General features: G+C 32.7%; 1 protein-coding gene across 1 annotated transcript in view; it reads left to right on the forward strand.

Annotated features, from left to right (window-relative positions):
• The window catches only part of LOC145256354 (cap-specific mRNA (nucleoside-2'-O-)-methyltransferase 1-like), a 121,658-nt gene that overhangs the window by 63,677 nt on the left and 43,193 nt on the right, over positions 1 to 14,788 (forward strand). Inside the window, exons 8-10 of the mRNA XM_080115172.1 lie at positions 4,111 to 4,303; positions 10,709 to 10,827; positions 13,615 to 13,711. Coding sequence (XP_079971298.1) covers positions 4,111 to 4,303; positions 10,709 to 10,827; positions 13,615 to 13,711 — 409 coding nt within the window. The remainder of the gene's footprint in view (positions 1 to 4,110; positions 4,304 to 10,708; positions 10,828 to 13,614; positions 13,712 to 14,788) is intronic.

Genomic DNA, 14,788 nt, shown 5'->3' on the forward strand with positions numbered 1-14,788 from the left:
GCTTAGTTTTCAATAAATGACCGCCCCCTCCCCGAAAACTTTCTTTTTTTCTTTTGTGGATGAGTCTCTCCAATAGCGAAAGCCCCCCCCCCCAGCACCCCCAAAGAAAATGTGATAACTAGGGCTAGGACAACAGCATATTCTTTTCATTGTTTTGACTCTTGAGTGTGTATCCGTTGATATCTTATATGCTTTTATATAGAGTGATGTGGTTCTCGGTTGATTAACTGTGTCCGTGTCAGATATATACTCGAGAGTCAAAACAATGAAAAGAATATTCTCTTCTCATAGCCCTAGTGATGACCTAAAATGAGGCTGACTAGGCTGAAAAAATGGACAAGGCGGTAGCTATGTTTGTTAGAAATATAAAAGCCGTGATGAAAGTTAATATTTGAGATGAAATAAAAAGCTACATAAAAACACCAAAAAATGATGCAGGTAGGTTGAAAAATTGTTGTATGATTTTTTTTACCACTTTTTCAAATCTCTGTGGATTGTAAAACAAACCCCAAATTTTGTTTTGAAAACTTGAATTTTGTCTGGAGAAAGGCCTTGAAAATCTTTTAAAAATGGACATTGAAAATTTGTACGCACCTTGTAACTGAGACAAGTGACTTCCTTTCTATTATTTGGATTCTTTGGACGACTGTTCTCATATTGAGTGTTATTTTCACAACGTCTCAGTCGATGTCACCCCAACATTATTCAGGTGCATCATCTCGAACTTGAACATCTTTCTGCAATACAATTGCGAATTACTTAGGATGTCTACCCAGTCATGGCTGAGAGAACTAGAGTATTCTTCCACCATGGATTAAACAGAATTCTGTGCAAATTCTTGAATTGGATAAGATACATCTGAAGAAGATAAGATACATCTGAAGAAGATAAGATACATCTGAAGAAGATAAGATACATCTGAAGAAGATAAGATACATCTGAAGAAGATATATCTGAAGAAGATAAGATATATCTGAAGAAGATATTTCTGAAGAAGATAAGATATTTCTGAAGAAGATAAGATATATCTGAAGAAGATAAGATACATCTGAAGAAGATATATCTGAAGAAGATATTTCTGAAGAAGATAAGATACATCTGAAGAAGATAAGATATTTCTGAAGAAAGTTGCATGTGACATCAACTGAAACCTTGTGCAAAAAGCACTGAAGATGAGAACAGTTATCCGAAGAATCCAAATAATATGAATTATCAACCCTCATCTTAAAAAATAATCAGAAACATTAACAACTTCCTGTTTTGAAAGTTGTCTGCATTAAATGCTGTAATCTTATTTGAATAATTTTTGGCAATATCATCTACTGGATCCGTGTTTATTTCATTAAGTTTAATTACTTTTTGGAAACATGCACATTTTATTTTTCATTATGCTTATTTTATTCAATATACTGGCGGGCCGCCAAGTGTTGCCTTGTTGTAAAAAACGCATAAAAATTATATTTTAATTAATGCAGATTTCTTATTTATTAGAAACATAAGTATTAAACTTAACATTATATCCGTTAAAAAGATGAAGTAAAAAAAAGATACTTGTACAGTTTAATTAAGACATTAAAAAATGGAAATATTGAAAAAAGGTTATATTGTACGTATCCATTTTGAACTGGAGATCTCCGAAAAAAAATTTCATTTAATTTGATCAAGTAGTTTTTTTTTTTTTCCAGCGAAAAAACATGTTTTTATGAGGGTGCGTTGAAGTCAGCCATTATGGAAATTTTTAACAAACCACGGGGAGATAACTTCAGTTAAAGTGCCGACACTCCCTCCCCAACTTTAATACTAGCTTTTCTTCCTAAGAATCGAACCTTTTGCTCGGTATCATAACAAATTGTTTTTTCGCTGTAAAAAACAATTTGATCAAATTAAGTGAAATTTTTTTTTTTTTTTTTGAGAACTTCGTTCCATAACAGATACGTACAATATAACCTTTTTTCAATATTTTCATTTTTTAATGTCTTGATTAAACTGTACAAGTACCTAAAAAAAACAAAAAAAAAAACCCTGAGATATGTGCATTCGAGTAATGTTTTTTGTTAAATCACTTCTTGTAAATAAAAAAAATACTTGAGCTGAGATTGAAACCAAAACCTAAAAATAGTGCGTCAAGTATGATAACGACTAGACCAGCTTGCCACAATCTTTAAAAAGTGTTTTCAAACGTACTTATTCTTAACATAAGGAAGCTGTCATGTTTTACAACTGCCCACGCACAGTCATGAAACAGTTGACAAACAGATAAAAATCTGACGATCCCCAAGTACCAATTTTTCGATTTTTACCCCTTAGCAACCCTTTTTTCTAGGTGAAAACCAATTAAAAAGATTCCCACATGTCTAAAGACTCTATATATAGCAAATTTCAAGTCCGTACATCAAACGTTTGTTGAGTATATAGGTTGAGAAGTGTTATCACACACAGTCTCACTTTTCTAGGTATATAGATTATTTTATTTAATATATTATATGTGAAAATCCATATTTTTTATTTTCTTCATTTATTTATTTTAATTTATTACATTGTAAAAAAAAATTATTTTTACTTAGAGTATGAATCATTTCTGTAAATAAACATATTTAATTTATTGTAAAAAAAATATATAACGAAAATAATCTGTAAATAAACATATGTGGCACTGATAAGTAACCTTTTTTGGGGAGGAGCTAGAAATTCCCACATTTAAAAACATTCCTTGTCCTTTTGAGGTTGAAAAAAAAAATGTTATAAAAACATGGTGATTTCAGAGCATATTTTCAATCAAAGTAGATTGATATGTGTGTGTGTGTGTGTGCAGATATGGAGTACTATTGCCACACTTCAAGGGGTGCCGCTCAAAGTTTCTTTGATTGACTTGACAGCATACAAAATCAACTTATAAATCTAGCGAGGAATAATCTCTTCTTTTCACTACAGCTACCCCCCCCCCCTTGAAACTGGCAGATGTTTATTTTCTGTTTAAAAATCAAAAGTAACTTGTCATCTGAGTTTCTTTGTTTTTAATATGTGTTGCTCTGTTTCTATATATGGCGTGATTCATGTTGACACATCGATTCTTGTTAGATCACCAAAGTTTAGCAACGTTGAACCTGGTCCATACTAAAATGGGTGATCAAGTACTGTATGTGATCTCTGTTTATCTTGGCATTGTTTCCAGTTGTCTAGCACTTCTTGCCACTGGACTCAAGCAGTGCCGATTCAGGAGAGGTGTGGTTGGTGCTTGTACAACCCTGCCTCCCAATTACATGTGCAGTTACTCTTACAGGGGATATCCATTGTTTCTTGAGATTGAACAGAGGCATCATTGTCTGTCTCTATCCTCTCTCTCTTGTTTCTCACCACAAGGGAAGTTTGTAATTCAGTTGAAATTGGGATTCAGACTCTTTTTGAGTGAGTTGCAAAAAGTCAGTACCTGATCTTTATCGACAACAGACAAATCATGCCAGTTCAGTGTTTTGAGTTTTTAAAATGCTCCTTCAAAATTAAAATAAATTTATGTTTTTATAAAAATATGTGATCTTTGCTTATTTTATACAATGTACAATTCTAGCATGAAAAGTCTCAGTCCAGATAATTAATTCTCAGGAGAGAATTAATGACAATGAAAATCCTGTTACTAATGACACCAAGAACTCCAAGAAAAGACCAGTGAAAGAAATAAAAGATTTCATATCAACCTGTTGATGTAAGTGACGGGTCTATTGTGTTTAGCACTTGGAGAGCTGATTTTCTTGCACAGGATATAACAACTGTTCCAGAAATGTCCCCATAATATGGATACATCAAGTCGCTCTCCTGGCAAGCGATAGTAAATAAACATATTTTAATGAAAATAATCAGTTTTCAGATATTCTTATGTGTTGACCCACGTTTTTATTGAAGTTGTTAGATTAGGCTATACCATTAAGTTTAGACAACTTTCAAGACAGAAAGTCACTTGGTAAGTACGGGATTACTTCAGTCCTCTCATAATATTCTTCAGCATTCAACTAATAATCTATCCATCTTACTAACGTTTATCCTTCAGTAGCTTTAAACCTTCATAAGCATCAATGCAAGATTATCATTTTTTATTTTATTTTAATTCTATTTCAGAAAACAATTTTAACGCCACATAACTTGCTTTATTTTGCTGACATCTGTGCGGGACCTGGTGGTTTCAGTGAATATGTTCTCTGGCGCCGAAAAGGTGATGCTAAAGGTTTTGGCATGACTCTACATGAATCAAACGACTTCAAATTAGAACAGTTCTTTGCTGGACCGGGTGAAATGTTCGAACCTCATTATGGTATGCATCTTATATTTCTCTTAATCTATCTGTTCGCTCCACTTTTTCTCAGAAATTGCTGGTCCGATCTGGCTAAAATTTCATATGGATTTTTGTAGGTATGGTAAACAAAGCATTTTTTTTTTTACATGGAAGTCACCACTTATCAAGGGCTGAAGGCCACTCGGGATAGGGGCTATTGTGTGTACAGTAATCAATGGGATAATATCATTGTAATCGTTAGTAATGGAGATCTGATAAAGTGTCTTACTTAAGGGGGGGGGGTTATCAGGAATTTGTTTATGTTGGACTTGAAGACATCCAAGTTGTAGTCAGGTGGGAAACAGGCAAACGGAAGAGAATTCCACAGGCGTGCACTTCTAAGAAATAAGCTTTGTTCAAGGAATCTACATCTTGATTTAGGCACAGATAAAGAGTGGGGAAAATTACTGACAGTGGTTTCAGCTAGACAGGTGTTTATCGTGAAAGATTGGCGAGGGGGGGACCAGAGATTGGAGCTCAGATAAGCACTTCCCATAGAAATAATGATAAAATAATGACATGCTCGCAACGTCCCTTCTGTGGGAGAGAGGTTGCAGGGAAGAGAAAAGGGCATCCCCCACCAGGCTACAAAGCATTATGGTATCCGCTTGATGCACAGTAAGAAATTAATATAAACTAGTCACCATAATACCACATTTACTCTCAGTTTTTCTTAAACTATTTGGCTGATCTGGCTGAAATTTTGCATGAATCTTTGTTATGATAAGGTGCAGCAAACTAAGTATTATAGTATCCTTCCGATGCACAATTAAAGATTAACAGGAAATTGATTGGAAGTAAGTTAGATGGAACTTACACAAGAATGCTCGGGCAGTGTTAAACTGGAAAACACACCCAATCATTAGCTGTCTGTCTGGTCGGTTGCCCAGGATCTCTTCAGTAATAATAGAAAGAAGAACACATGCCAGACATGCTACAGAAGAAAAAATGAACTCCATTGAAATATAATTCGGGTGGACCAATTCTTCTATCTGGCTTATCTTGTAAATAACTGAGGTTTTATTGTGTTGATGTGTGTCAATATCTACATAGGATTGCTCTAGCTAGGATACTGAGCACTTCCAGGCAACACTGAGTAAACACATCTGTTCTACCTAGGATATTGAGCACTTTTGGATCAACTTATACCACTTATGAAATATAATACTGTATTGTGGTTCCCTAGGCAACACATATTTAACAAAAGACAGAAGTTCTTTCTTTAGGTAATGCAACATTTAAACACACATACTCTAGCTAGGATATTGAGCACTTTTTGATTGCTATATGCCACTTAACACACATAATACTGTAATCTTACATTTATTGCTCCTATTCAAAGCTATACTGAAACCATCCAAACAAAACTACGGATGTTTTTTTTGGGGGGGGATTCACCACGTATCAAGGCTCGAAAGTCACTCAAGAATAAGGGTTAATGAATGTAAAATAGTTCAGTAATCGTTAATCGTGTAAATTGGGTAGGATTTGATTATTCATGCGGACAGAGCAACAAGAATTTGTTTATATTGGATTTGAAGGCTACCATGTTGTATTCAACTGGGAAGCAGGCTAGCAGAGGGTGTTCTACAGATGAGCAGTTCTGGGAAAGAAGCTTTGTTCATGGAATCTGCATTTAGATTTAGGCACAGACAGAGCCTTCACTACTAAAACCATCTTTTTTTTTTCGGGAGGGTGGTGGTTTTTGCCCCTTACTACCCTTCCGAGTTTGAAGAGCATCATCAGAAACATTAAATAAAGAAAATGCTGAGTCATTTTTGGAAGGAATACATTAAAATTAAAGTGTTTGCTTTGTAAATCATGATATACCTGTTTCAGGAATAGTAAACTTACCCAGAAACAATAAATATAGTTACATCTAACATGTATATTTATTTATTTGTGGACTGTTATCCTTGTCTTCATAGTTTTTTTTTTCATGACGTTTCGGTCAACTATTCCTTTTGGCTTTCGTCAGGTGGTTAACCACGATGGGATAGGGATGCTGAGTTTCTTAACTGAATCCTCAGTAATTACTGCCTTCCATAGTTGTTGTCATTTCAATACGTTTTGACCAACTAATCTTCTGGTGAACTTTGAGTAAGATTGAAATTGCTATTTTCATAAAATGCTCACCTGGTACCGTAGTTATTCTTGGATTTATAAGACCCAAAAATCCAACCTTGATCATGGCGCAATAGATAGAGGCATTGAATTTCTATGGTTCCAGGAGAGTATTGTTTGAAGATAGCGGTTTAAATTCTACCCAAAGCCAGCCAGAGGATTAGTTAGCCAAAATGTGGGGAGACGACATTACTGAGGATACAGTTAAGAGACTAAGCATTTCTATCCTGTCGCGGTTAATCATCTGACAAAGGCCAGAGGAATAGTCGGCCAACCAAAACGCGGTGGAACAACAACTCTGAAGATGACGATAACAGTCTGCAAATAAATCAATAAATATACGAATTACTTATCTGAAAGGATTCCAATTATAAAATAATAAAATGTAGTAATTTATAGAATGTATTCTTGTCACATTTGGGCTGGTGCATCTGCTACTAGTCTCTCGCTCCTTGACAAGGTTCAAAAGAGAGTCGCCAATCTGATAGGCCCTGAACTGGCATCTAAGCTTCAGCCTCTGTCCCATCGACGAAACGTTGCATCCCTCTGCCTGTTCTACAAGTATTTTAATGGTGAATGCTCTGACGAACTGCAGACACTTGTGCCCGCACGACGTAGACACCCTCGACAAACCCGACAGGCAGCTAAATCCCACCCCCACACAGTAGAGATTCCTAGATGTAAAAGATCTTTCTACTCCAGTAGTTTCTTCCCCAGAACCGCTAGACTTTGAAATTCCATTCCAGGTTCCTGTTTCCCTAACTGTACTGACATGCAGAAGTTCAAGGGTAATGTGAACGGATATCTTACTGCCCAAATCCCAACATAGTGCCCCAGTAGTTGCTGCCCCTGATAATAGCCCCCTACACCAAAGTGGCAATGTGCCTTGTTTGGGGTAAAAAAAAAAAAAAAAAAAAAAAAAAAATGGTGGATGCCAAGTAATCTGAACAATTATGATGATTGTTTTTGATGTCTAGAAAATATGTATCAAGATGAAATTTTTTTTTTGGATAAAAATATTACGGAAGAAAATATGTATCAAGATGAAATTTTTTTTTTGGATAAAAATATTACGGTAGAAAATATGTATCAAGATGAAATTTTTTTTTTGGAAAAAAATATTACGGTAGAAAATATGTATCAAGATGAAATTTTTTTTTTTGGATAAAAATATTACGGTAGAAAATATGTATCAAGATGAAATTTTTTTTTTGGATAAAAATATTACGGTAGAAAATATGTATCAAGATGAAATTTTTTTTTTTTGGATAAAAATATTACGGTAGAAAATATGTATCAAGATGAAATTTTTTTTTTTTGGATAAAAATATTACGGTAGAAAATATGTATCAAGATGAAATTTTTTTTTTTTGGATAAAAATATTACGGTAGAAAATATGTATCAAGATGAAATTTTTTTTTTTTGGATAAAAATATTACGGTAGAAAATATGTATCAAGATGAAATTTTTTTTTTTTGGATAAAAATATTACAGTAGAAAATATGTATCAAGATGAAATTTTTTTTTTTTGGATAAAAATATTACGGTAGAAAATATGTATCAAGATGAAATTTTTTTTTTTTGGATAAAAATATTACGGTAGAAAATATGTATCAAGATGAAATTTTTTTTTTGGATAAAAATATTACGGTAGAAAATATGTATCAAGATGAAATTTTTTTTTTTGGATAAAAATATTACGGTAGAAAATATGTATCAAGATGAAATTTTTTTTTTTTGGATAAAAATATTACGGTAGAAAATATGTATCAAGATGAAATTTTTTTTTTGGAAAAAAATATTACGGTAGAAAATATGTATCAAGATGAAATTTTTTTTTTGGATAAAAATATTATGGTAGAAAATATGTATCAAGATGAAATTTTTTTTTTTTGGATAAGAATATTACGGTAGAAAATATGTATCAAGATGAAATTTTTTTTTTTTGGATAAAAATATTACGGTAGAAAATATGTATCAAGATGAAATTTTTTTTTTGGATAAAAATATTACGGTAGAAAATATGTATCAAGATGAAATTTTTTTTTTGGATAAAAATATTATGGTAGAAAATATGTATCAAGATGAAATTTTTTTTTTGGATAAAAATATTATGGTAGAAAATATGTATCAAGATGAAATTTTTTTTTTGGATAAAAATATTATGGTAGAAAATATGTATCAAGATGAAATTTTTTTTTTTTGGATAAAAATATTATGGTAGAAAATATGTATCAAGATGAAATTTTTTTTTTTTGGATAAAAATATTATGGTAGAAAATATGTATCAAGATGAAATTTTTTTTTTGGATAAAAATATTATGGTAGAAAATATGTATCAAGATGAAATTTTTTTTTTGGATAAAAATATTATGGTAGAAAATATGTATCAAGATGAAATTTTTTTTTTTTGGATAAGAATATTACGGTAGAAAATATGTATCAAGATGAAATTTTTTTTTTTTGGATAAAAATATTACGGTAGAAAATATGTATCAAGATGAAATTTTTTTTTTTTGGATAAAAATATTACGGTAGAAAATATGTATCAAGATGAAATTTTTTTTTTTTGGATAAAAATATTACGGTAGAAAATATGTATCAAGATGAAATTTTTTTTTTGGATAAAAATATTACGGTAGAAAATATGTATCAAGATGAAATTTTTTTTTTTGGATAAAAATATTACGGTAGAAAATATGTATCAAGATGAAATTTTTTTTTTTGGATAAAAATATTACGGTAGAAAATATGTATCAAGATGAAATTTTTTTTTTTGGATAAAAATATTACGGTAGAAAATATGTATCAAGATGAAATTTTTTTTTTTGGATAAAAATATTACGGTAGAAAATATGTATCAAGATGAAATTTTTTTTTTTGGATAAAAATATTACGGTAGAAAATATGTATCAAGATGAAATTTTTTTTTTTGGATAAAAATATTACGGTAGAAAATATGTATCAAGATGAAATTTTTTTTTTTGGATAAAAATATTACGGTAGAAAATATGTATCAAGATGAAATTTTTTTTTTTGGATAAAAATATTACGGTAGAAAATATGTATCAAGATGAAATTTATTTTTTGGATAAAAATATTACGGTAGAAAATATGTATCAAGATGAAATTTTTTTTTTGGATAAAAATATTACGGTAGAAAATATGTATCAAGATGAAATTTTTTTTTTGGATAAAAATATTATGGTAGAAAATATGTATCAAGATGAAATTTTTTTTTTGGATAAAAATATTACGGTAGAAAATATGTATCAAGATGAAATTTTTTTTTTGGATAAAAATATTATGGTAGAAAATATGTATCAAGATGAAATTTTTTTTTTGGATAAAAATATTATGGTAGAAAATATGTATCAAGATGAAATTTTTTTTTTGGATAAAAATATTATGGTAGAAAATATGTATCAGGATTGTTAACGTAGGAATGTTGAAACAAACAAAAATGTTAGAACATGAACTATGACATCATGTGATATTAATGTGACATGACGTAATGAGAGAGATACACATAATCAGAGTTTTGAGTCAGACGGGAAAAGTCGGATAAGTTAACACAAAAGATATCATCCCCGCGTTTAGGAAGAGGGAGTAATGCGACATTAACATAATGTAGAAAATTATGACACCTTGCAGCTCCGATGGGAAGTCAAGAATAAAGTTATATTAAATATATAACCAATTGTCATTTGGTTTCTGAACTTAAATAATGAGAAAGGACACAATGGAGAGACGAATGTTCTTTGCCCATACGCTATACAGACTGAATGCTAATGAACTGTTTTGTTATATGTGAAACACCCACACCCATACACACAACAATAGGAGAACATTTTAACCACTAGTCATACACTGTATATATCACAAAATTAAAGAGACATCAGTTACATAGACCCTGTTTATGTACCACCCAGCTATACAACAATAGCAGTTATGACCCCAGAATCATGACGTGTACTTCTATAACATTTTTTTTGTTAATTATACTACTATGTGTGTCTTGATCATGAGACGCCATTGAAACACAGAATAGGGCTGGGTTGGGCAGGTTTCCAAAAGTGCAACACCATTCTAAAATCAAAAAGGGTGCCAATAACTGTTAAAGTAAAAGTTTATTTAATTTATGTCCTCCTAATAGTTTTATATGGCTTTCATTGTATCACATGGGCTAAACAACTAGCCAATCAAATTGATACGCTTGCAAAGTGACTACATGTCTATGAACATTTTTTTTTGCTTAGGTGTAGGTGGTCTACAAGGTGATGGCGATGTTTTTAAACCAGACAATCAAGAGGCATTTCATGATTTTGTTAAAGATAATACTGACGGCAAAGGTGTGCATTTTGTGATGGCAGATGGCGTAAGTATTTATTTCTTCCCTTTCCAATTAATGTAATAATTTTAACTGTTATCAGAGCAGGTTTAATGACACGTTACTTTGTCCTCTATATGGTTGTCCACACTTGCAGTATTATTGTCACACATTGGCTGATGCTCCAATCATAAGTCTCTGTAAGAAAGGGTACAAGTAAGCACCCCTATGCTTGCTTGACAAGTACTTCTATGGATTGTGCTCCAATAAACTTACTGGGATTGTACCCCTGCCTCCCCTCCCAACGTAAATGTATTCTCTTACAAGCAGCAAAGTTCCACTCCTTCACTGTAGTATTCGTATAAATAAATAATAATTTCAAAATTTTTTAATAAATATAATATTCGTATAAATAAATAAATAAATATCTTTAAAATTTTTTAATGAATCTAATATTTGTATGAATAAATAATATCTTTTTGAAAATTTTTAATAAATATAATTTTCGTATCAATAAATAATATTTTTCAAATTTTTATAGATCTGATATTCATATAATTTTCGTATCAATAAATAATATTTTTAAAATTTTTATAAATATAATATTCATATAAGTAAATAATGTTACATTTTTAGTAAAAAAAATGTAATTAATTATTCTTTTCTGTTGTTCGAAATCAAGAGAGAATAGGAGTTTGTTTGTTTTTGTTTTATTTTCATCAATTGTACTGTCGTCTGCGTTCAGTAAGAAAAAAAAACAAGAAAACAATCACAGCGAGAGAGGATATGAAGAGATATATAGAGAGTGGTCAAAAAAAAGAGAAAAAGAAAAGAAAGAATAGCTAATGAGCGCTGACAGTAGAGGAGAAAGAAAGAAAAAAAAAGAAAGAAAGAAACCAGCTAGCAAACGCTGGCAGGCTGTATAGAGAGGGGGAGGTGAAAATATATATATAGAGAGAGGGGGGCGTTTTAACTTGCACGCTTAGGAAGGACAAAAGAGACAGTCTGCTCCTCGCTGCTGAGGGAAGCAGCCGACAACGGCGACACTGGGAACAGATATGATTAGCAGTAATACTGCGGTGGATAAAAGATGAGGAGGTGCTCTTCATAAACATTGGAAAAGGAGTCTATTTGATATATTTGGAGCTAATTTTTTTTTAAGGAAATCGGATAGGAAGAAGAAGAACGAAGGAAAGTCACTAAGACAGTGAGTGAAGCAAAATCTCTCTCTCTTCCTTACTCTCTCTTTGTTTGAACTGAGCAGACAATAACCAGTATGAAAATGTCGTATTGAGATCTGGCATTTTTCTTGAACATTCTCTCTCGATCAAGACAATTTATTTTCTTTCATGCAACACTTCTTTTAAATTATCAAAATAATTGCATTTTTATTTATTTATTTTTGTGTTGTTATAAATAAATTTACATCCATAATTCCCATCGGCCTTTTGTTTGTTATTTCAGTTGTGTTTTTCTGTCTTATGTTTTACCGTTGTCTCTGAAGAATTTGGATAATCCCTTCCTGTATTTATTTATTTACGTTTTAATCCCGAAAATTTTTTTTTTTTTTTTTTATTATCGTTGCGATCATATCTCTACAGTTCCCCGTGGAGATAGCAGAGTCGTAATAATAATATCTTTAAAAAATTTTAATAGATATAGTTGTGGCTCTTAATATATCCAAGGCCTTTGACAAAGTCTGGCACGAAAGGCTGCTAATGAAAATTAAATCATACGGTATAACTGGACATATACTCAATGTAATTAGATCCTTCCTAGACAATAGGACCATCCAAGTAGCATAACGAGAGTCAATTCTTGGATCACTATTATCCCTGATATTCATAAACGGACTTCCCTGATAATATTGTGGCCGAGATGCTTTATAACATATATACGGGAAGAACGGATGTACGCAAATCTAAAACAATGGCAGAATTGTTAGAAAATGACCTCCGGACCGTAGTGAAATGGGGTCACAAATAGATGGTAACATTTAATGCTAGTAAGACTAAGCTGCTCTCCTTTAACAATTACGTTTCTCCAACCACCAATATCCGTGACAAATAACACCCTACCTGAAAATTCTTCTTTCAAACTCCTCATGGGCAATATGAACTGGAACAAATACATTAAGGACATTGCGAAGGCTGCTGCAAAGAAGATGGGTACCCTCTATCGAGCTAGAAAACTACTCACACCTGATAGTATCCTGTATGTCTATAAGGTCACCATTCGCCCATGCATGGCGTATTGTTGCCACATATGGACTGCTGCATCTACCACTAGCCTCTCCCTCTTGGATAGGGTAAAACAAAGAGTTTCCAATCTAATAGGTCCCACTTTGTCAACTAAGCTCCAACCCTGTCCCATCACCGCAATGTTGCATCGCTGTGCCTTTTTTACAAATATTTTGATGATGAACTCGTTGCACTTGCATGCCCTTGATGTACATAATCCCAACAAACCCGCTTAGCAACAAAATCACACCTCTTCACTGTTGAGGTCCCTAAATGCCAGAAAGCTTTCTGCTCTAATAGTTTCTTTCAACGAGATTTTGGAATTCCCTTCCTGCTACCTGCTTCCCTGACTGTACTGATATGCAAAAATTTAAATGTAATGTAAACCAACATCTTGTTAATTTTTCCTAGGCATAGTCCCAAATAGTAGCCCCTTACGTCCAAGTGGAGATATGCCTTGTTAGGGGTGAACGTGAGTAAAAAAACAAAAGAAACAATAAATAATCAGCGCCGAAAGAGTTGATATGCCATTAAACAAATCAAGCAATCTAAATATTACTAGAATAACATCTACCATTCTTTTTCTTTTTTCAAGGGTTTTTCCGTAGAAGGCCAAGAAAACTTGCAGGAAATATTATCAAAGCAACTTTATCTCTGCCAGTTCCTCCTCGCTTTAAAAATTCTGCGGAATGGTAAGTAATGCTCTCTGATGATGGAACTATATCAATAGCAAACTGCATGAATGTCAACGCTTGTAGTAAATGCTGATTTTCTGGTGAGTATGAGTATTGGGAAAATAAACACTAAAGCATGAGTTGTCTCCCCTTGCAATCACTACTCCTTGAATAATACAATCATTAATCACAACTGGTAATGAATTTTTTGGCGGAAAAACGATTGCTAAGACATTTTATGGCACAATGGCTAGCCCTTTTTGTGGGAGCTAACGGCCTCTATATTAATGAACCTTGTGCCTAACTTGGCCTGCACTTATGTGGAGGCAAAAACACATACACACATATGGCAGTACGGACACATTTTTCTTAAAGGTTAAAACTGTCAGTACACGATGAATGACAGGTGTTATGAAACTTTTAGCGGTGTCAAAATCATTCAAGAAAGGTCAGACGTACACGCGGATATCTGAAGTTGAAAAACAAAGCATTGTATGAAACGCATATTTTTCTCTCTCTCTCTCTCTCTCTTTCCTTCTCTATTTCTTTCTTTCACTCCCCTTCTTTCTTTTTCAATGAAGATAGAGAGAATTAAATATAATTTCATTGTTGTAAAAACAGTTGAGGTTTGCACCCCATACGTGGAGGATGTGCACGCAATGGGTCGACTAAAATATGCTTCCTACTTGTTAACTGTTAAATAAATTATATTTTTATAAAAATGCATTTGTCGCTATTTTTCTACAAGTATTCGATTTCAGCAGACCATTAATGCTGACGATGGGAAGATGCCTGCAATGACCACACAAGATACGACCCATGCCAGACAGTTATAGCCGACGACATATCGACCCGTTTTCGTTGATGTTTCCAGCATGTGTCTATCGTTTAGATATCGTTGGATATCGTTTATTCCCCGGGCAGCTGGTTGGGTTCCCCAGACGTTCCACAACCAAGTAACCCTCCCGGGGAGGCGGTAGTGCCACAATTTGAGTTTCCTCTTGGACAGGAGACCTTGTCGCAAATTCCCTCTGTATTAAACAAAATTTAAAATAAAATATGTATGAAGTATGTGCTTGTGATAAAATGAAAATA

Source organism: Euprymna scolopes, chromosome 32 (genome assembly GCF_053919585.1).
Source record: "Euprymna scolopes isolate OS-2025 chromosome 32, ASM5391958v1, whole genome shotgun sequence".
NCBI classification, from domain to species: domain Eukaryota; kingdom Metazoa; phylum Mollusca; class Cephalopoda; order Sepiida; family Sepiolidae; genus Euprymna; species Euprymna scolopes.